The sequence below is a fragment of the Salvelinus sp. IW2-2015 genome, linkage group LG7, assembly GCF_002910315.2.
Source record: "Salvelinus sp. IW2-2015 linkage group LG7, ASM291031v2, whole genome shotgun sequence".
Lineage (NCBI taxonomy): Eukaryota > Metazoa > Chordata > Actinopteri > Salmoniformes > Salmonidae > Salvelinus > Salvelinus sp. IW2-2015.
In genome coordinates, this window is record NC_036847.1 from 29480047 (window position 1) to 29496236 (window position 16190).

General features: G+C 46.2%; 1 protein-coding gene across 1 annotated transcript in view; it reads left to right on the forward strand.

The window, feature by feature from the left end:
* The window catches only part of LOC111966124 (low-density lipoprotein receptor-related protein 1-like), a 281628-nt gene that overhangs the window by 179149 nt on the left and 86289 nt on the right, over positions 1-16190 (forward strand). Inside the window, 5 exon segments of the mRNA XM_070444337.1 lie at positions 3861-3992; positions 4262-4489; positions 4736-4902; positions 5384-5441; positions 14378-14455. Of these exon segments, the coding sequence (XP_070300438.1) occupies positions 3861-3992; positions 4262-4489; positions 4736-4902; positions 5384-5441; positions 14378-14455 (663 nt within the window).

The following is a 16190-nucleotide window of genomic DNA, read 5'->3' on the forward strand; positions in this document are numbered from 1 at the left end:
AGGGAAAGAAGACATGCTTAACCACTGTGATCAGCTCTCTCCTAGTGTGTTAACCACTGGTCCGGAAGTGAGCTCTAGCTCCTACCTATTAACACGTTGATCAGCTCTCTCCTAGTGTTATGACCACTGTGATCAGCTCTCTCTCCTAGTGTAACCACTGTGATCAGCTCTCTCCTAGTGCGCTCCACCACGTTAGTGCAGCGTCCTTCTTTACCCTAATGGTCCTTGATTGAGAAATCCAGACAACCTGTAGACAATCAGGCGATCTATCTTTGGCCTGAGTGTTAACCACTGTGATCAGCTCGCTCCCGTACGTGCGTTTAATCCCATACTTGTGTCATCAGTCTCCTCTCTCAGTGTGTAGTACCTACTTGATCAGCGTGCTCTCCTGTGTTAAGCCATCTTCGGTGATCAGTCTCCCTAGTGTTAACCACATTGTCTGATCACATCAGGCTCATCATACCCCTAGTTAGTTGCTATCAACACTGTATCGACTCTCTCTGTACCTCTAAGATTTAACCCCTGTGCTAAGAGCACCTTAACTGTTGATCCTCTGACTTCTTGCGTCACACATAGAGTGTTAATCTCTACTGTGATTCAGTGACTACATCTCTTCACCAAGAACGTTGGTTACCACACATCGTGTTGACCTCCAGACGGCTCTTTCTCCACGTTACTTTTTGCGGAAGAATAGATCATGTGTTTAACCACTTGTGATCAGCTCTCTCCTAGTGGTGTCAACACACGAACATGAGCAGTATGGAGTCGTGAAGGCTATGCTCTCTTCTGAACGTCAACAGTTGATTGAGCGCACGTGTCGTGATCAGACTCTACATAGCCCTCAGTGACATTAACCAACTTTGGTCGATTTTCAGCTTTCTATATAATTCTGACAACGGTTATACAGCTCTCGTCATCCACTAGGCAGGTAACAATAAAATTTGCCTCTTTGTGCCCGTGCATCTCTGCTTTCCTCTGCTGCGTGCGGCGCTGACTTCCACATTGGGCACCAGCTACACGCGCCACCGCGATTGAGTCAGCATCTCTGGATACAGTTATTGCGTGAGCTGAGACCATGGGCGAGATATGCAACGGCAAGAGGATTTAGAATGGCTGGTTTAGTGACTGAGTTTGCCCCTAGTCACAGGGGCGCCACAACTGTGTGCGTCCTATGTGGGTGCTACATTGCGTAATTCTCTGATTCTCAAGATTATACCAAAGAGACTTTATAATAAATTGTCACACATGCGCCCGGAACTTAACAAACTAAGGTGCTCTTAGAAGGCCAATCTCTCGAACAGTATGACATGTTAGCTGACATGGACTTAAAATATGATCGCTTGATACCAACTACACATGCGACCCATAAACAATAAGCCGAAACAATGGCGAAAAGATACTTGTCTATATAGAATGAGATTACAATCTAAAACCAAGAGTATATTCGAAGTGAGATGGAATATGCACACAACGTTATACTGAGGTGAAATTATTCATGACTATATGAAGATCTAAAAAAGTCAATAAACATAACAATAGTTTATATGCAAGGTGAGCCATGCGCACTTGCAATAATATTTTAATACCACACACAGGGTGTGTGGCCTTTATTATCCACAGTGTGTGCCTTTTATTATCCCACAGTGTTTGGGCTTTATTATCCACAGTTGTGTGGCCTTTATTATCCACAGTGTGTGTGATTCACAGGATCATGTAGGTAACACAACACATGGGACAACAAGTTCGAAAGTCGAGCTTGCGTAGCGTGAAGGGTGGCGAGATGGATGTGTGTCGCGGTGGGATGGTCCAGACAGGTCTGTGGTTGACGTTAGTCCAACTTAAGAATAAACTGGAGCTTGTCCTCAACTGTCCATTAGGTGAAACCACTCTGCCCCACCGGATCTATGGCTCGCCTCTCGCACTCCTGCATCTGCCCACAGCGGGTGGACTTCATTCTCACGAAGTGTGGTCTGCACCAAAGTCCTATCGACTGAGCGCCTGAGCGGCAAGTAAGAGGCAGCCGTGAGGCGATGTGAGCGTGGTTGCTTGTGTGTGATCAGTGTTCCCGGGCTCGGTGCAATCCGGTGACAAGTTGGTTGTGAACAGACGAGGTGCGCTTCTATAGGTAGTGAACTTAGGTGCACTTCACATCCCTGAGTGAGCCGACCAACGATTCCCTTTCACCCCATAAGAGCTGTCAGCGTAGTGATAAATATATGTCTTTGCATCTCAGACAATGCTTTCTTTACTAATTTAGATAGCAGCTTAGCCACTCCGTATGTTTTAAACCATCACCGTTTGCGATGTTCGGATCTGGCAAAGTCTAAATGAGTCGAGCGAGAGCCAAGCAATCGATGCACACCGCCTGCCGCTTAACGAAAAGGCATCGGCTGTAGACAAATTAAACAGGATGGTTGGTCAGCACTTTTGCCTTAGTTTCAAATGAGCAGAGCTAGTTTCCTAAAGTACTGAAGCTGGAAAAAGAGCCCTGAGCCTTACAGTACAACGTGCGGCTCCTACCTCTCCTGATATTTTACTCTGCCGGGAACATTCACTGTCTTCTTTAGGTAGGTGCCGAGGCCCCAGATGCTGATTCAGTTTTTTCTATCAATCCTCTTAATTAAAAAAGACAACCAAGCCACACTTAGTACGCAGAGGGGCCGAGTGTGGGAGCATGCTATAAGCGCGATCTACCCATTAACGTGATTGATGCAGGCCGATCGCTCGAGCTATGGCAGTATGACCAAATATGGAGCATAGTTCTTCCACAATCAAGCCTCCTTGAATGGTACCGCTCTCAGTCGGACGCACTACGTCGTTGCAGAGGCAACTGTATTGGGATTGTAGCGCAGCCGAAAACGAAGTTTACACAACTTTAGCGTACTTCAGGACAAGGAACATGAAGTTAATTGTTTTGGCCTTGAAACTCGTTTTGTCGGCTAGTATATGTGACTTGGTTGAGGGCTGGTGATTGTTGCAAAAGCGGGGATGCATGTATGGAGGTTGGAAACCTCGAAATAGATTTAGCATTCTATTTGCACAACACAGAAACGACGTATCCGCTCTTCTTTTTCTCTGTCAATTAAGCTGTTAAAGGCATTATTCGTGTCTTGTAGGCTGCTGAGAGATTCCTGGAGGAGCGCCAAGTGAGGGACTGACCAGTAAACTATAAAGTGGTGTGAAATTCGGTGTGATCCGGAGTGCCTCAGTTTTTCTCACTGTTAGTCATGAACTGCGGCCCTGAGAGGTAAGAGCTGCTGGATTAAATTTCGAGGGCGCCATTGGCCCTACATTGTTGACTAGTCACTGGATAGTGATCTTCCTCCTATCCTGGGTCTAATGAGGTATTGGGTTAAACAGCGTACCGCGCGTGAGAGATTATTTTAAGCAATGCAAAGGTGGGTACAGTGTTAGGAGTTATAACGCTTCCTCGGACACCTCATCGCCTCAATGTAATGTGAGAACCAAAACATTAGGAGCCGGAGGCGTAAGTACCCAACAGCTGCTGCGTGTGGCCCTTCTTTGCAAGCAAATTGGAAAACCTTCCATGGGGTCTTTTGTGGCTTAATCTGCGTTTGAAATTGGCGTGAGTTGACTCTCATCTGAGGGACCTGTATTTATAGATAGTGCGAATTGTAGGTGATGAGGATGCTATCATATAAAGCAAAGACAAAAAAAAGTATCTCTGTCCTCTCTGCTCTACCTATCGTCTCCCTCATCGTCTCTCTCTCTCTCTCTCTCTACTCTCTCCGTCTTAGCTTCTCTGCGTCTCTCACTCTCTCTCTGCTCCTCTCATCTCGTCTACTCACTCCTCTAGGAGAGAGCTGATCACAGTGGTTAACATGTCTTCTTCCCCTCAGCTCCTAACCCTTGTGCAACCGCTGATGGGCAGAGCCCCTGTTCTCACCTGTGTCTGATCAGCTACAACCAGACTTTCTCCTGTGCCTGTCCTCACCTCATGAAGCTGCAGGCTGACAAACACACCTGCAAAGGTAGGAACACACAGCAACACACACACACACATACTCAGAGGGCTCGGTGATGACCAATGGGTCTGAGCTGGGTCTGAATGTGGAATGTGTGTGTAATTTTCTGTAATTTAGACACACAATCAGATGATTGTCTTCCTAATGAGAATAGCTCCATTTTAGTCCAGCAGCTGTTGCATAACATTTGGATATGTTGAAATACTGTCTTTGTAATGTGTTGATGGTAACTCTTCCCCTTTATCCCTTGTCTCTTCCATTCTCTCCCCTACAAGAGTCCCGTCAGTTCCTGCTGTATGCCCGTCAGACAGAGATCAGGGGAGTGGACATAGACAACCCCTACTATAACTACATCATCTCCTTCACGGTGCCAGACATAGACAACGTGACTGTGGTGGACTATGACGCTCTGGAGAACCGGATCTACTGGTCAGATGTTCGAACCCAGACCATCAAGAGAGCCTTCATCAACGGGACCGGAGTGGAGACTGTGGTGTCTGCTGGTAGGAAGACCACTTTATCTTGGGATCAGATTCGGGTTCTTTTCTTTCAGGCGTGTGAGTTTTGTACCTTTACGACTATAAGTTCCAAAGTTCCTGGCAAGCTCAATGAAGAGCAGATGAAGTCTTTGAAAGAAAACAAATACTGCTTTGGAATCCACTGGGCAAATTTTAGATCAAGGAATTTGTTTATTTAATGTAGTTAGTGGTTTAGTTAAAATTGCCTGTATGTGTGCTTGTTTTCTTCAGACCTGCCCAACGCCCATGGTCTGGCAGTAGACTGGGTGTCTAGGAACCTGTTCTGGACCAGCTATGATGTCAATAAGAAACAGATCAACGTGGCCAGACTGGACGGATCCTTTAAGAACGCTGTAATCCAGGGCCTTGATAAACCCAACTGTCTGGTCCTGCACCCTGTACTGGGGTTAGTGGGACACACACACACACACACACACACACACACACACACACACACACACACACACACACACACACACACACGAGTTGTACCTGTTACGGTTTGGTAGTGTGACATGGTCACTGATATCCTAACCTGTACAGTCTTGCATGCTCAGTGTGACCATGGCAGGTGATATCCTACCTGTACCATGTCTGCATGCTCAGGTGTGACACTGGTCAGGTGGATATCTAACTGTTACCAGTCTGCCAGCTCAGTGTGACATGGTCAGTGATACTACCTGTACCTTGCATGCCGGGTACTGTTCGTGACCACTTACGGTCTGCATGTAGTGTGACATGGTCCAGTGATACTCCTACCTGTTAACCGGTCCGCATGCTCAAGTGTGACAGTGGTCCAGTGATATCTACCGTAACAGTCTGCAGTTCCAGTGTGAAACATGGTCGTGATATCCTACCTGTAACCGGTCTGCATGCCAGTGTGACATGGTCAGGATATCCTACCTGTACCAGTCTGTCATGCTCAGTGGTGACATGGGTCAGTGATATCCTAGTACCTTGCATGTCATGTACATGGCAGTGTACACTGTCATCGCATGCCTCAGTGTGACCATGTTCAGTGATAATCCTACCTGTACCCGTCTGCAGCTCAGTCGTGAACATGGTCAGGATATCCTACCTGTTACCAGTCTGCATGCTCAGTGTGACATGGTCAGTGATATCCTACCTGTACCAGTCTGCATGCTCAGTGTGACATGGTCAGTGATATTCCTACCTGTACCGGTCTGCATGCTCAGTGTGACATGGTCAGTGATATCTACCTGTACCGGTCTGCATGCTCAGTGTGACATGGTCAGTGATATCCTACCTGTACCAGTCGCATGCCCAGTGACATGGTCAGGTATCTACTGTACCGGTCTGCATGCTCAGTGTGACATGGTCAGTGATATCCTACTGTTTACCGGTCTGCATGCTCAGTGTGACATGGTCAGCTGATATCCTACCTGTACCAGTCCTGCATGCTCAGGTGGACATGGTCAGTGATAATCTACCTGTACCAGTCTGCATGCTCAGTGTGACATGGTCAGTGATATCCTACCTGTACCGGTCTGCATGCTCAGTGTGACATGGTCAGTGATATCCCCTGTACAGTCTGCATGGCTCAGTGTGACATGGTCAGTGATATCCTACCTGTACCAGTCTGCATGCTCAGTGTGACATGGTCAGTGATATCCTACCTGTACCAGTCTGCATGCTCAGTGTGACATGGTCAGTGATATCCTACCTGTACCGTCTGCATGCTCTCGTTGTAGATCTTCATGTGCGTCATGGGAGAAGTGTTGTTCGTAGTGCACCTTCCAGTTCCCCCGGTCACTCTTATCACAGGTCCCTATCTGGTCTGTCCCCTGGTCGGCCCACCACAGCTTGTCTCCTACACACACACACACACACACACACACACCACACACACACACACAACACACACACCACACACACACACACACACACACACCCACACAACACACACACACAACACACCACACACACAGACGTTGGTGTTTTGGTGTTTTGTGTCAACCAGCTCAAGCTCATGCTTCAAGAAAATGCTCTTTCTCATGTATCAATGGACAATAAAGCTTTTTCAAATTGAACTGAACACACACTATCTCTCAAAGTCCACAGAACAGGTATTTAAAGACACAATAGTGGGTTGACGGATAACACTAAAGCAGACAACAACAGTCTGTTTCTCCCTTACCCCATGATGGCCAGAGCAGAGGCCTTGGTCAGCTTGCCCGGTTTGACCCCGTCCAGGACCTCCAGGCCTGAGCCATCCAGCTTACAGCGACTGATGGTGCCGTTCCCTGAGCTGACCCAGTACAGCTGCTCACTGTCGTAGTCTACAGACAGGCCTGGAGGGGACAGAAAGGTTACATTTAGCACAACACGATCACAGTCAAAATCTCTCTCTTTCACACAGTCTGTCGTAGTCTATGGACAGGCCTGGAGGGGACAAAAAGGGACACACCACTAACTGAACATGGTCAACTCGCTCTCTCTCTCTCCCTCTCTCTCTCTCTCTCTCTTCTCTCTCCCTCTCTCTCTCCCTCTCCTCTCCCTCTCCTCTCCCTCTCCCTCTCTCTTCTCAAATTTTCTGTCACTCTGGCCCTCACTTTCTTTCATACTCTCAGCATTGTTTACACGACACTCACCTATGGGCTCCTCTGATTGGTGAAGAGCGTCGTATGGTTGCTGCATCCATGTTGGCCACACTGATGTTGTCCCATCGGTCCAGTACAGCTTTCTGGAGAAGGAACACACACATGACATGTTACTATACAATTAATCTTGGCTTGACTGTCACGTGACTGAAATCACAGTGAAAACATCAACGTTCTTTTGCTGTCATTGTGTTATTCCAAACTCCATTCCCACTCCTCTAGTGTGTGTGTGTGTGTGTGGTGTGTGTGTGTGTGTGTGTGGTGTGGTGTGTGTGTGTGTGTGTGTGTGTGTGTGTGTGGTGGTGTGTGTGTGTGTGTGTGTGTGGTTGTTGTGTTGTGTGTGTGGTGTGTGTGTGTGTGTTTGTTGTGTGTGTGTGTGTGTGTGTTGTGTGTGTGTCCCACTAACCCCAGTACAGGGTGCAGACCAGACAGTTGGGTTTATCAAGGCCCTGGATTACAGGTTCTTAAAGGATCCGTCCAGTCTGGCCACGTTGATCTGTTTCTTATTGACATCATAGCTGGTCCAGAACAGGTTTCCTAGACACCCAGTCTACTGCCAGACCATGGGCGTGTGGGCAGGTCTGAAGAAAACAAGCACACATACAGGCAATTTAACTAAACACTAACTACATTAAATAAACAATTCCTTGATCTAAAATTTGCCCAGTGGATTCCAAGAAGTATTTGTTTTCTTTCAAAGACTTCATCTGCTCTTCATTGAGCTTGCCAGGAACTTTGGAACTTATAGTCGTAAAGGTACAAAACTCACACGCCTGAAAGAAAAGAACCCGAATCTGATCCCAGATAAAGTGGTCCTTCCTACCAGCAGACACCACAGTCTCCACTCCGGTCCCGTTGATGAAGGCTCTCTTGATGGTCTGGGTTCGAACATCTGACCAGTAGATCCGGTTCTCCAGAGCGTCATAGCCACCACAGTCACGTTGTCTATGTCTGGCACCGTGAAGGAGGATGATGTAGTTATAGTAGGGGTTTGTCTATGTCCACTCCCTGATCTCTGTCTGACGGCATACAGCAGGAACTGACGGGACTCTTGTAGGGGAGAGATGGAAGAGAAACGGGATAAAGGGAAGAGTTATTGGATCATTGGACAACAATTGCGTCACTTCTGTTGAATTCTGCAGACGTGTTGCTGTGGCGTTTTGTGTTGCTGTGCGTTTTGCTGCCACTTTACTTTGCTAGCTGACAACTTTACGTTTTTTGTTTTGTTTTTGTTTTTAAATTACCGTTTATTTTTTAGTTTTTTTCCATCGCAACTTTTTTCCCTCATTTCAACTTTTTCATCTCCGGACGCTTTATCTGGACATGGTTCGTCAACACCTTCACAGCCGAAGCTAAGTAGTAACTAAACATGATGTCTTCTAATTGCAGTCGCTGTCTCATAATATACAGGAGAACGATCGCCTTACGGCGAGAATAGCTGTGCTACAAGCCCAGCTTCAGACGCAATCGTTAGGCAAGGGTAATTTCAGTGTAGGAAAAGGAAGAAACAGCGTCTGTGCCACCCAGTACAGTACAGATAGTAGTATAAAATCCCCCCGCACAGTCCCGCAGCCGGACAACTTTCTCATGGCTTCTGGAGGGAAACGCTGTAGGAATGCTCAACCGGTGTCGCTTATTCAGCCGACAGAAACTTTCAACCGGTTTCTCCCCATTATGTAGCGAGTCGGAGTCTGAGTCTGAGTCTTTCTCTGTCTCTACCCTCCCGTTACGGGGTCTGAGACGCCGAAGGCTCCACCATTAGCTCTGACAAATTGAAACCCTAGTCATCTGGCGACTCCATTCCCGCAGTATTAGACTTAAAGCGAATCACCCAGCGATCATACACTGTTTACCAGGGGGCAGGGCTACCCGACGTTAAGGCTAATCTAAAGATGGGTGCTGGCTAAAGCTAATCTGGCGAGTGTAGAAGGTATAGAGATATTTGTTATCACGTCGGCACCAACGTGTTAGGATGAAACAGTCAGAGGTCACCAAGTGCAACATAGCTTCAGCGTGTAAATCAGCTAGAAAGATGTGTCGGCATCGAGAAATTGTCTCTGGCCCCCTCCAGTTAGGGGGAGTGACGAGCTCTACACGCAGAGTCCTCAGCACTCAATCGCTGGTTGAAAACTGTTTTCTGCCCCTCCCAAAAGATAGAATTTGTAGATAATTGGCCCTCTTTCTGGGACTCACCCACAAACAGGACCAAGCCTGACCTGGCTGAGGAGTGACGGACTCCATCCTAGTGGAGGGGGTGCTCTCATCTTATCTACCAACATAGACAGGGCTCTAACTCCTCTAGCCCCACAATGAAATAGGGTGCAGGCCAGGCAGCAGGCTGTTAGCCAACCTGCCAGCTTAGTGGAGTCTGCCAATAGCACAGTCAGTGTAGTCAACTCAGCCATACCCATTGAGACTGTGTCTGGCCTCGACCTAGGTTGGCAAAACTAAACATGGCGGTGTTCGCCTTTAGCAATCTTATTAGGATAAAGCCTCCTCCATTCCTGCCATCATTGAAAGAGATCGTGATACCTCACATCTCAAAATAGGGTTACTTAATGTTAGATCCCTCACTTCAAAGGCAGTCATAGTCAATGAACTAATCACTGATCATAATCTTGATGTGATTGGCCTGACTGAACACATGGCTTAAGCCTGATGAATTACTGTGTTAAATGAGGCCTCACCTCCTGGTTACACTAGTGACCATATCCCCCGTGCATCCCGCAAAGGCGGAGGTGTTGCTAACATTTATCGATAGCAATATTTCAATTTACAAAAAAAAAATGGCGTTTTCGTCTTTTGAGCTTTCTAGTCATGAAATCTATGCAGCCTACTCAATCACTTTTTATAGCTACTGTTTACAGGCCTCCTGGGCCATATACAGCGTTCCTCTCTGAGTTTCCTGAATTCCTATCAGACCTTGTAGTCATAGCAGATCATATTCTAATTTTTTGGTGATTTTAATATTCACATGGAGAAGTCACAGACCCACTCCAAAAGTCTTTCGGAGCATATCGACTCAGTGGGTTTTGTCCACATGTCTCTGGACCTACTCACTGCCACAGTCATACTCTGGACCTAGTTTTGTCCCATGGAATAAATGTTGTAGATCTTAATGTTTTTCCACATAATCCTGGACTATCGGACCACCATTTTATTACGTTTGCAATCGCAACAAATAATCTGCTCAGACCCCAACCAAGGAGCATCAAAAAGTCGTGCTATAATTCTCAGACAACAAAAAATTCCTTGATGCCTTCCGGACTCCTTCTGCCTACCCAAGGACGTCAGAGGACAAAAATCAGTTAACCACCTAACTGAGGAACTCCAATTAACCTTGCGCAATACCCTAGATGCAGTTGCACCCCTAAAAAAACGAAAAACACTTTGTCATAAGAAACTAGCTCCCTGGTATACAGAAAATACCGAGCTTGGAAGCAAGCTTCCAGGAAATTGGAAACGGAAATGGCGCCACACCAAACTGGAAGTCTTCCGATCAGCTTGGAAAGACGTACCGTGCAGTACGGAAGAGCCCTCACTGCTGCTCGCTCACCTACTTTTCCAACTTAATCGAGAAAATAAGAAACACATCAAAAATTTCTTTTTGATACTGTTGCGAAACTAACTAAAAAGCAGCATTCCCAAGAGAGGATGGCTTTCACTTCAGCAGTAATAAATTCATGAACTTCTTTGAGGAAAGATCATGACATTTAGAAAGCAATTTACGGATCCTCTTGTAATCTGCGTAATTCCTCCAGGGCTTAGCTGTCCTGGATCTGCACAGCTCTGCGAGGGCCTGGGATCGGGAGAGACCTTAAAGTGTTTTTAGTACTATATCTCTTGACACAATGATGAAATATAATCATGGGCCTCTAAACCTTCAAGCTTGCATACTGGATCCTATTCCTACTAAACGCTGAGAGCTGCTTCCTGTGCTTGGCCCTCCTATGTTGAACATAATAACAGCTCTCTATCCACCGGATGTTGTACCAAACTCACTAAAAGTGGCAGTGGATAAACCTCTCTTGAAAAAGCCAAACTTGACCGGGAAATATAAAAACTATCGGCCCATATCGAATCTTCCATTCTCTCAAAGATTTTAGAAAAAGCTGTTTGCGCAGCAACTCACTTGCTTTCTGAGACAAATAATGTATACGAAATGCTTCGTCTGGTTTTAGACCCATCATAGCACTGAGACTGCACTTGTGTAAGGTGGTAAATGACTTTTAATGGCGTCAGACCGAGGCTCTGCATCTGTCCTCTGGCTAACTAGACCTTAGTGCTGCCTTTGACACATCGATCACCACTCTTTTGGAGAGACTGGAAACCCAAATTGGTCTACACGGACAAGTTCTTGGCCTGGTTTAGATCTTACCTGTCGGAAAGATTCAGTTTGTCTCTGTGAACTGGTCTGTCCTCTGACACAAATCAACTGTACATTTCGGTGTTCCTCAAGGTTCCGTTTTAGGACCACTATTGTTTTCACTATATATTTTACCTCTTGGGGATGTTATTCGAAACATAATGTTAACTTTCACTGCTATGCGGATGACACACAGCTGTACATTTCAATGAAACATGGTGAAGCCCCAAATTGGCCTCGCTAGAAGCCTGTGTTTCAGACATAAGGAAGTGGATGGCTGAAAACTTTCCTACTTTTAAACTCGGAAAAACAGAGATGCTTGTTCTAGGTCCAAGAAACAAAGAGATCTTCTGTAAATCTGACATTCATCTTGATGGTTGTAAGTCGTCTCAAATAAACTGTGAAGGACCTCGGCGTTACTCTTGACCTGATCTCTCTTTTGACGAACATATAAAGACTGTTTCAAGGACAGCTTTTTTCCATCTACGTAACATTGCTAAAATCATAGAAATTTTCTGTCCAAAAATGATGCAGAAAAATTAATCCATGCATTTGTTACTTTAGTTAGACTACTGCAATGCTGCTACTTTCCGGCTACCCGGATAAAGCACTGAATAAACTTCAGTTAGTGCTAATACGGCTGCTAGCAATCCTGACTAGAACAAGAAATTTGATCATATTACTCCAGTGCTAGCTTCCTAACACTGGCTTCCTGTTTAAGGGCAAGGGCTGATTTCAAGTTTTACTGTTAACTATAAAAGCGTTACTGGCTTTGCTCCTACCTATCTTTCCGAGTTGGTCTTGCGTACATACCATAACGTACGCTACGGTACAAAGACGCAGGCCTCCTAATTGTCCTAGATACTTTCTAAGCAAACAGCGGAGGCAGGGCTTTCTCCTATAGATCTCATTTTTATGGAACAGTCTGCCTACCCATGTGAGAGACGCCAGACTCGTCTCACCTTTAAGTTTTACTGAAGACTTATCTCTTCAGTAGGTTATATGATTGAGTGTAGGCCTGGCCCAGGAGTGTGAAGGTGAACGGAATAGGCTCTGGAGCAACGAACCGCCTTGCTGTCTCTCAGGGCCGGTTCCCCCTCTCTCCATGTGATTCATCTGCCTCTAACCCTTTACAAGGGGCTGAGTCACTGGCTTGCTGGTGCTCTTTCCATGCGTCCTAGGAGGGGTGCGTCACTTTGAGTGGGTTGAGTTACTGACGTGATCTTCCTTCTGGGTTGCGCCCCCTTGGTTGTGCTGTGGTGGAAGACCTTTTGTGGGTAACTTCGGCCTTGTCTCAGGATTGTAGCTTGGTGGTTGAGGATTACCTCTCGTGGTGCGGGGGCTGTGCTTTTGGCAAAGTGGTGGGGTTATATCCTTCCTATTTGGCCCTGTTCCGGGGTTCTTCGATGGGGCCACAGTGTCTCCTGACGCTCCTGTCCTCAGCCTCCATATTATGCCTTGCAGTAGTTGGTTCGGGGCTAGGGTCAAGTTGTACCTGGCGTACTTCTCCTGTCTTATCCGTGTTCCTGTGTGAATTTTAAGTATGCTTCTCTCTAATTCTCTTCGTTTCTCATCTTTCTCGTCTGAGACCCTGAACACCTAGGACCATACGATCAAGGACTACGCGGCATGAATGACACTTGCTGTCCCCAGTCCGGCCTGGCCTTCGCTGCTATTCAGTTTCAAACTGTTCTGGCCTGTGGTTCGAACACCCTACCTGTCCGCCAGACCTGCTGTTTCAAACTCTTAATGATCGGCTAGAAAAGCCAACTGAGATTTATTCCTGATTTATCTTTGACCATGCTGTCATTTATGAACATTTTGAAAATCTTGGCTTCTCTCTAATTTTCTCCTTCTCTCTTCTTTTTCTCCGGAGACCTGAGCCTAGGACCAACTACGTCGGGACTACCGCCGCCGTGGTGACTCCTTGCTGCCCAGTCCGCCTGGCTTGCTGCTATTCCATTTCAACTGTTTCTGCCTGCGGTATGGAACCATAACCTGTCCCGACCATGCTGTTATTCAACTTTAATGATCGGCTATGAAAAGCCAACTGAGATTTATTCCTGATTCTTTAATTGAGCATCCGCTGTATTTATGGAAATTTTTGAAAAATCTGGCTCTCTCTATTTTCTCCTTCTCTCTTTTCTTTCTCTCGAGGACCGGGCCCTAGGACTGCCGTCGGGACTGCCGCCCGTGGTGACTCCTTGCTGTCTCCCAGTGCCGCCTGGCCTTGCTGCTAGATTACACAGTTTTCAAGCTGTTCCTGCCTGCGGTTATGGAACCGCACTGTCCAGACCTGTTGTTTTCAACTCTTGATGATCGCCTATGAAAAGCCAACTGAAATTATCATGATTATTATTTGACGATGCTTGTCCACTTATGAACATTTTTGAACATCTTGGCATGTTCTGTTATAATCTCCACCCGGTCAGCAGCAGAAGAGGACTGGCCACCCCCTCATAAGCCTGGTTTCTCTCTAGGTTTCTTTCCTAGGTTTTGGCCTGTTCAGGGCGTTTTTCCCTCGCCCACCGTGCCTTCAACACCTGCATTAACTAGCTGTTTTGGGGTTTTAGGCTGGGTGTCTGTAACAGCATTGTTTCGAGATATTAGCTGTGTACGAAGGGCTATCATAACATAAAATTGATTGATTGATTGAGTTACCACACACATCCAAAGACAGTATTTCAACATATCCAAATGTTTATGCAACAGCTGCTGGACTGTAAAATGGAGCTATTCTCACTTACGGAAACAATCATCTGATTGTGTGTCTAAATTACAGAAAATTACACACACCTTCCACATTCACCCCAGCTCAGACCCATTGGTCATCACCCAGCCCTCTGAGTATGTGGTGTGTTGCTGTGTGTTCCTAACCTTTTGCAGGTGTGTTTGTCAGCCTGCAGCTTCATGAGGTGAGACAGGCAGCAGGAGAAAGTCTGGTTGTAGCTGATCAGCACACAGGTGAGACCAGGGGCTCTGCCCATCAGTCGGTTGCACAAGGGTTGGAGCTGAGGGAAGAAGACATGTTAACCACTGTGATCGCTCTCTCCTTGTTGTTAACACTGTATCAGCTCTCTCCTAGTTTAAACGCACTGTGGATCAGCTCTCTCTAGTGTTAACCACTGTGATCAGCTCTCTCCTAAGTTGTTAACCACTGTGATCAGCTCTCTCCTAGTGGTTAACCAACTCGTGATCAGCTTCTCCTAGGTTCACCCTGTGATCAGCCTCTCTCCTAGTGTTAACCACTGTGATCAGCTGCTCTCCTAGTGTTAACGCCACTGTTGATCAGCTCTCTCCTAGTGTTAAAACACTGTGATCAGCTCTCTCCTTGTTGCTTAACCACTGTGTCAGCTCTCTCCTAGTGTTAACCACTGTGATCAGCTCTGCTCCTAGCGGTTAACGCCTGTGATCAGCTCTCGTCCTAGTGTTAACCACTGTGATCAGCTTAATAATTGGCCTGAAGTAAAGTGCTTGTCACCTCCATCTCTGCTCTCCTGCGCACTGACTTCCTGCACCAGCTAACACCCACGCCATTGACGCATATGATCAGTATCTGAAGTGAGACTGATTAACAGACTAACTGGGGGCCCCCCGGCCGGTAATTCAACCACGATACACAAGTTTAAAAATCTGGTCGCTAACTAACTTAGCAATCTGCAATAATGTTAGCTGACATGGACTAATTGACTAATCAGTCACTGACATAACAAGAGAAAACTGCTGATGCACCAACCAGATTTGAATTGCCCCCTTGTGTATTCTACTATTGAGTCTAAAAAGTCAAATACTGCAGTGGTGGCTTTAACTTATCACAGTGTTTGAACTTATTATCCAGTATGTGGCCATTTATTATCCACAGTGTTTGGGCATTATTATCCTACAGTATGTGGCTTTATTATCCACAGTGTTTGGGCTTTATTATACAAGTATGTGGCCTTTATTATCCACAGTGTCGGCCTTTTATTATCCACAGTATGTGGCCTTTATATCCACATGTGGGGCCCTTTATTATCCACAGTGTTTGGGCCTTTATTATCCACATTGGTGTGGCCTTTATTATCCCACAGCTGTGTGTGGATTCACAGATCATGTAGGTAACACAACCAATGGGCACAACAGTGAACAGGTCAGCTGTCCTGAGGGAGTTTGAGTGTTGGATCACGCAGGTCTGGAGTGTAGTGACACTTGCAGTCCTTTCCCTTTCCTCCCATCACTGACCAAAGTGTGTTGGTCACAGTCCAGTTTAGCATAAGCCGGCCAAGGACCGTGAAGTGTGAGGTTGCTTGTGTGTGTCGGCGTGCATGCGTGCGTGTGTACAGTGTCTTACATAATGTATTCACATCCCTTGACCTCCCTTGACCCCCATAAATGTCGAAAGTGAATTGGATGTTTTCACACACATTTTTAGACCAAATGAATAGTCGAATAAGTAGTTTAACTTGTTTGCATAATGAGCAAGTCTAAATGAGTTCAGGAGGGTACAATGTTCGCTAACAAAACGCTAACAAGACATTTTCAGATTTTGCCTATGTTTCAAATAGATTTAAGTCAAAACTGTAATTCGCCCCCACTTCGGGAACATTCACAGTGGGGATGGGATGGCTTCTTGGTAAAGGGCAACTCCAAGAGTTGAATTCAGTTTTTTTTAATCCTAAAAAACTCCCTAGTCCTTGCCGAGAAAGCTACCCATAACATG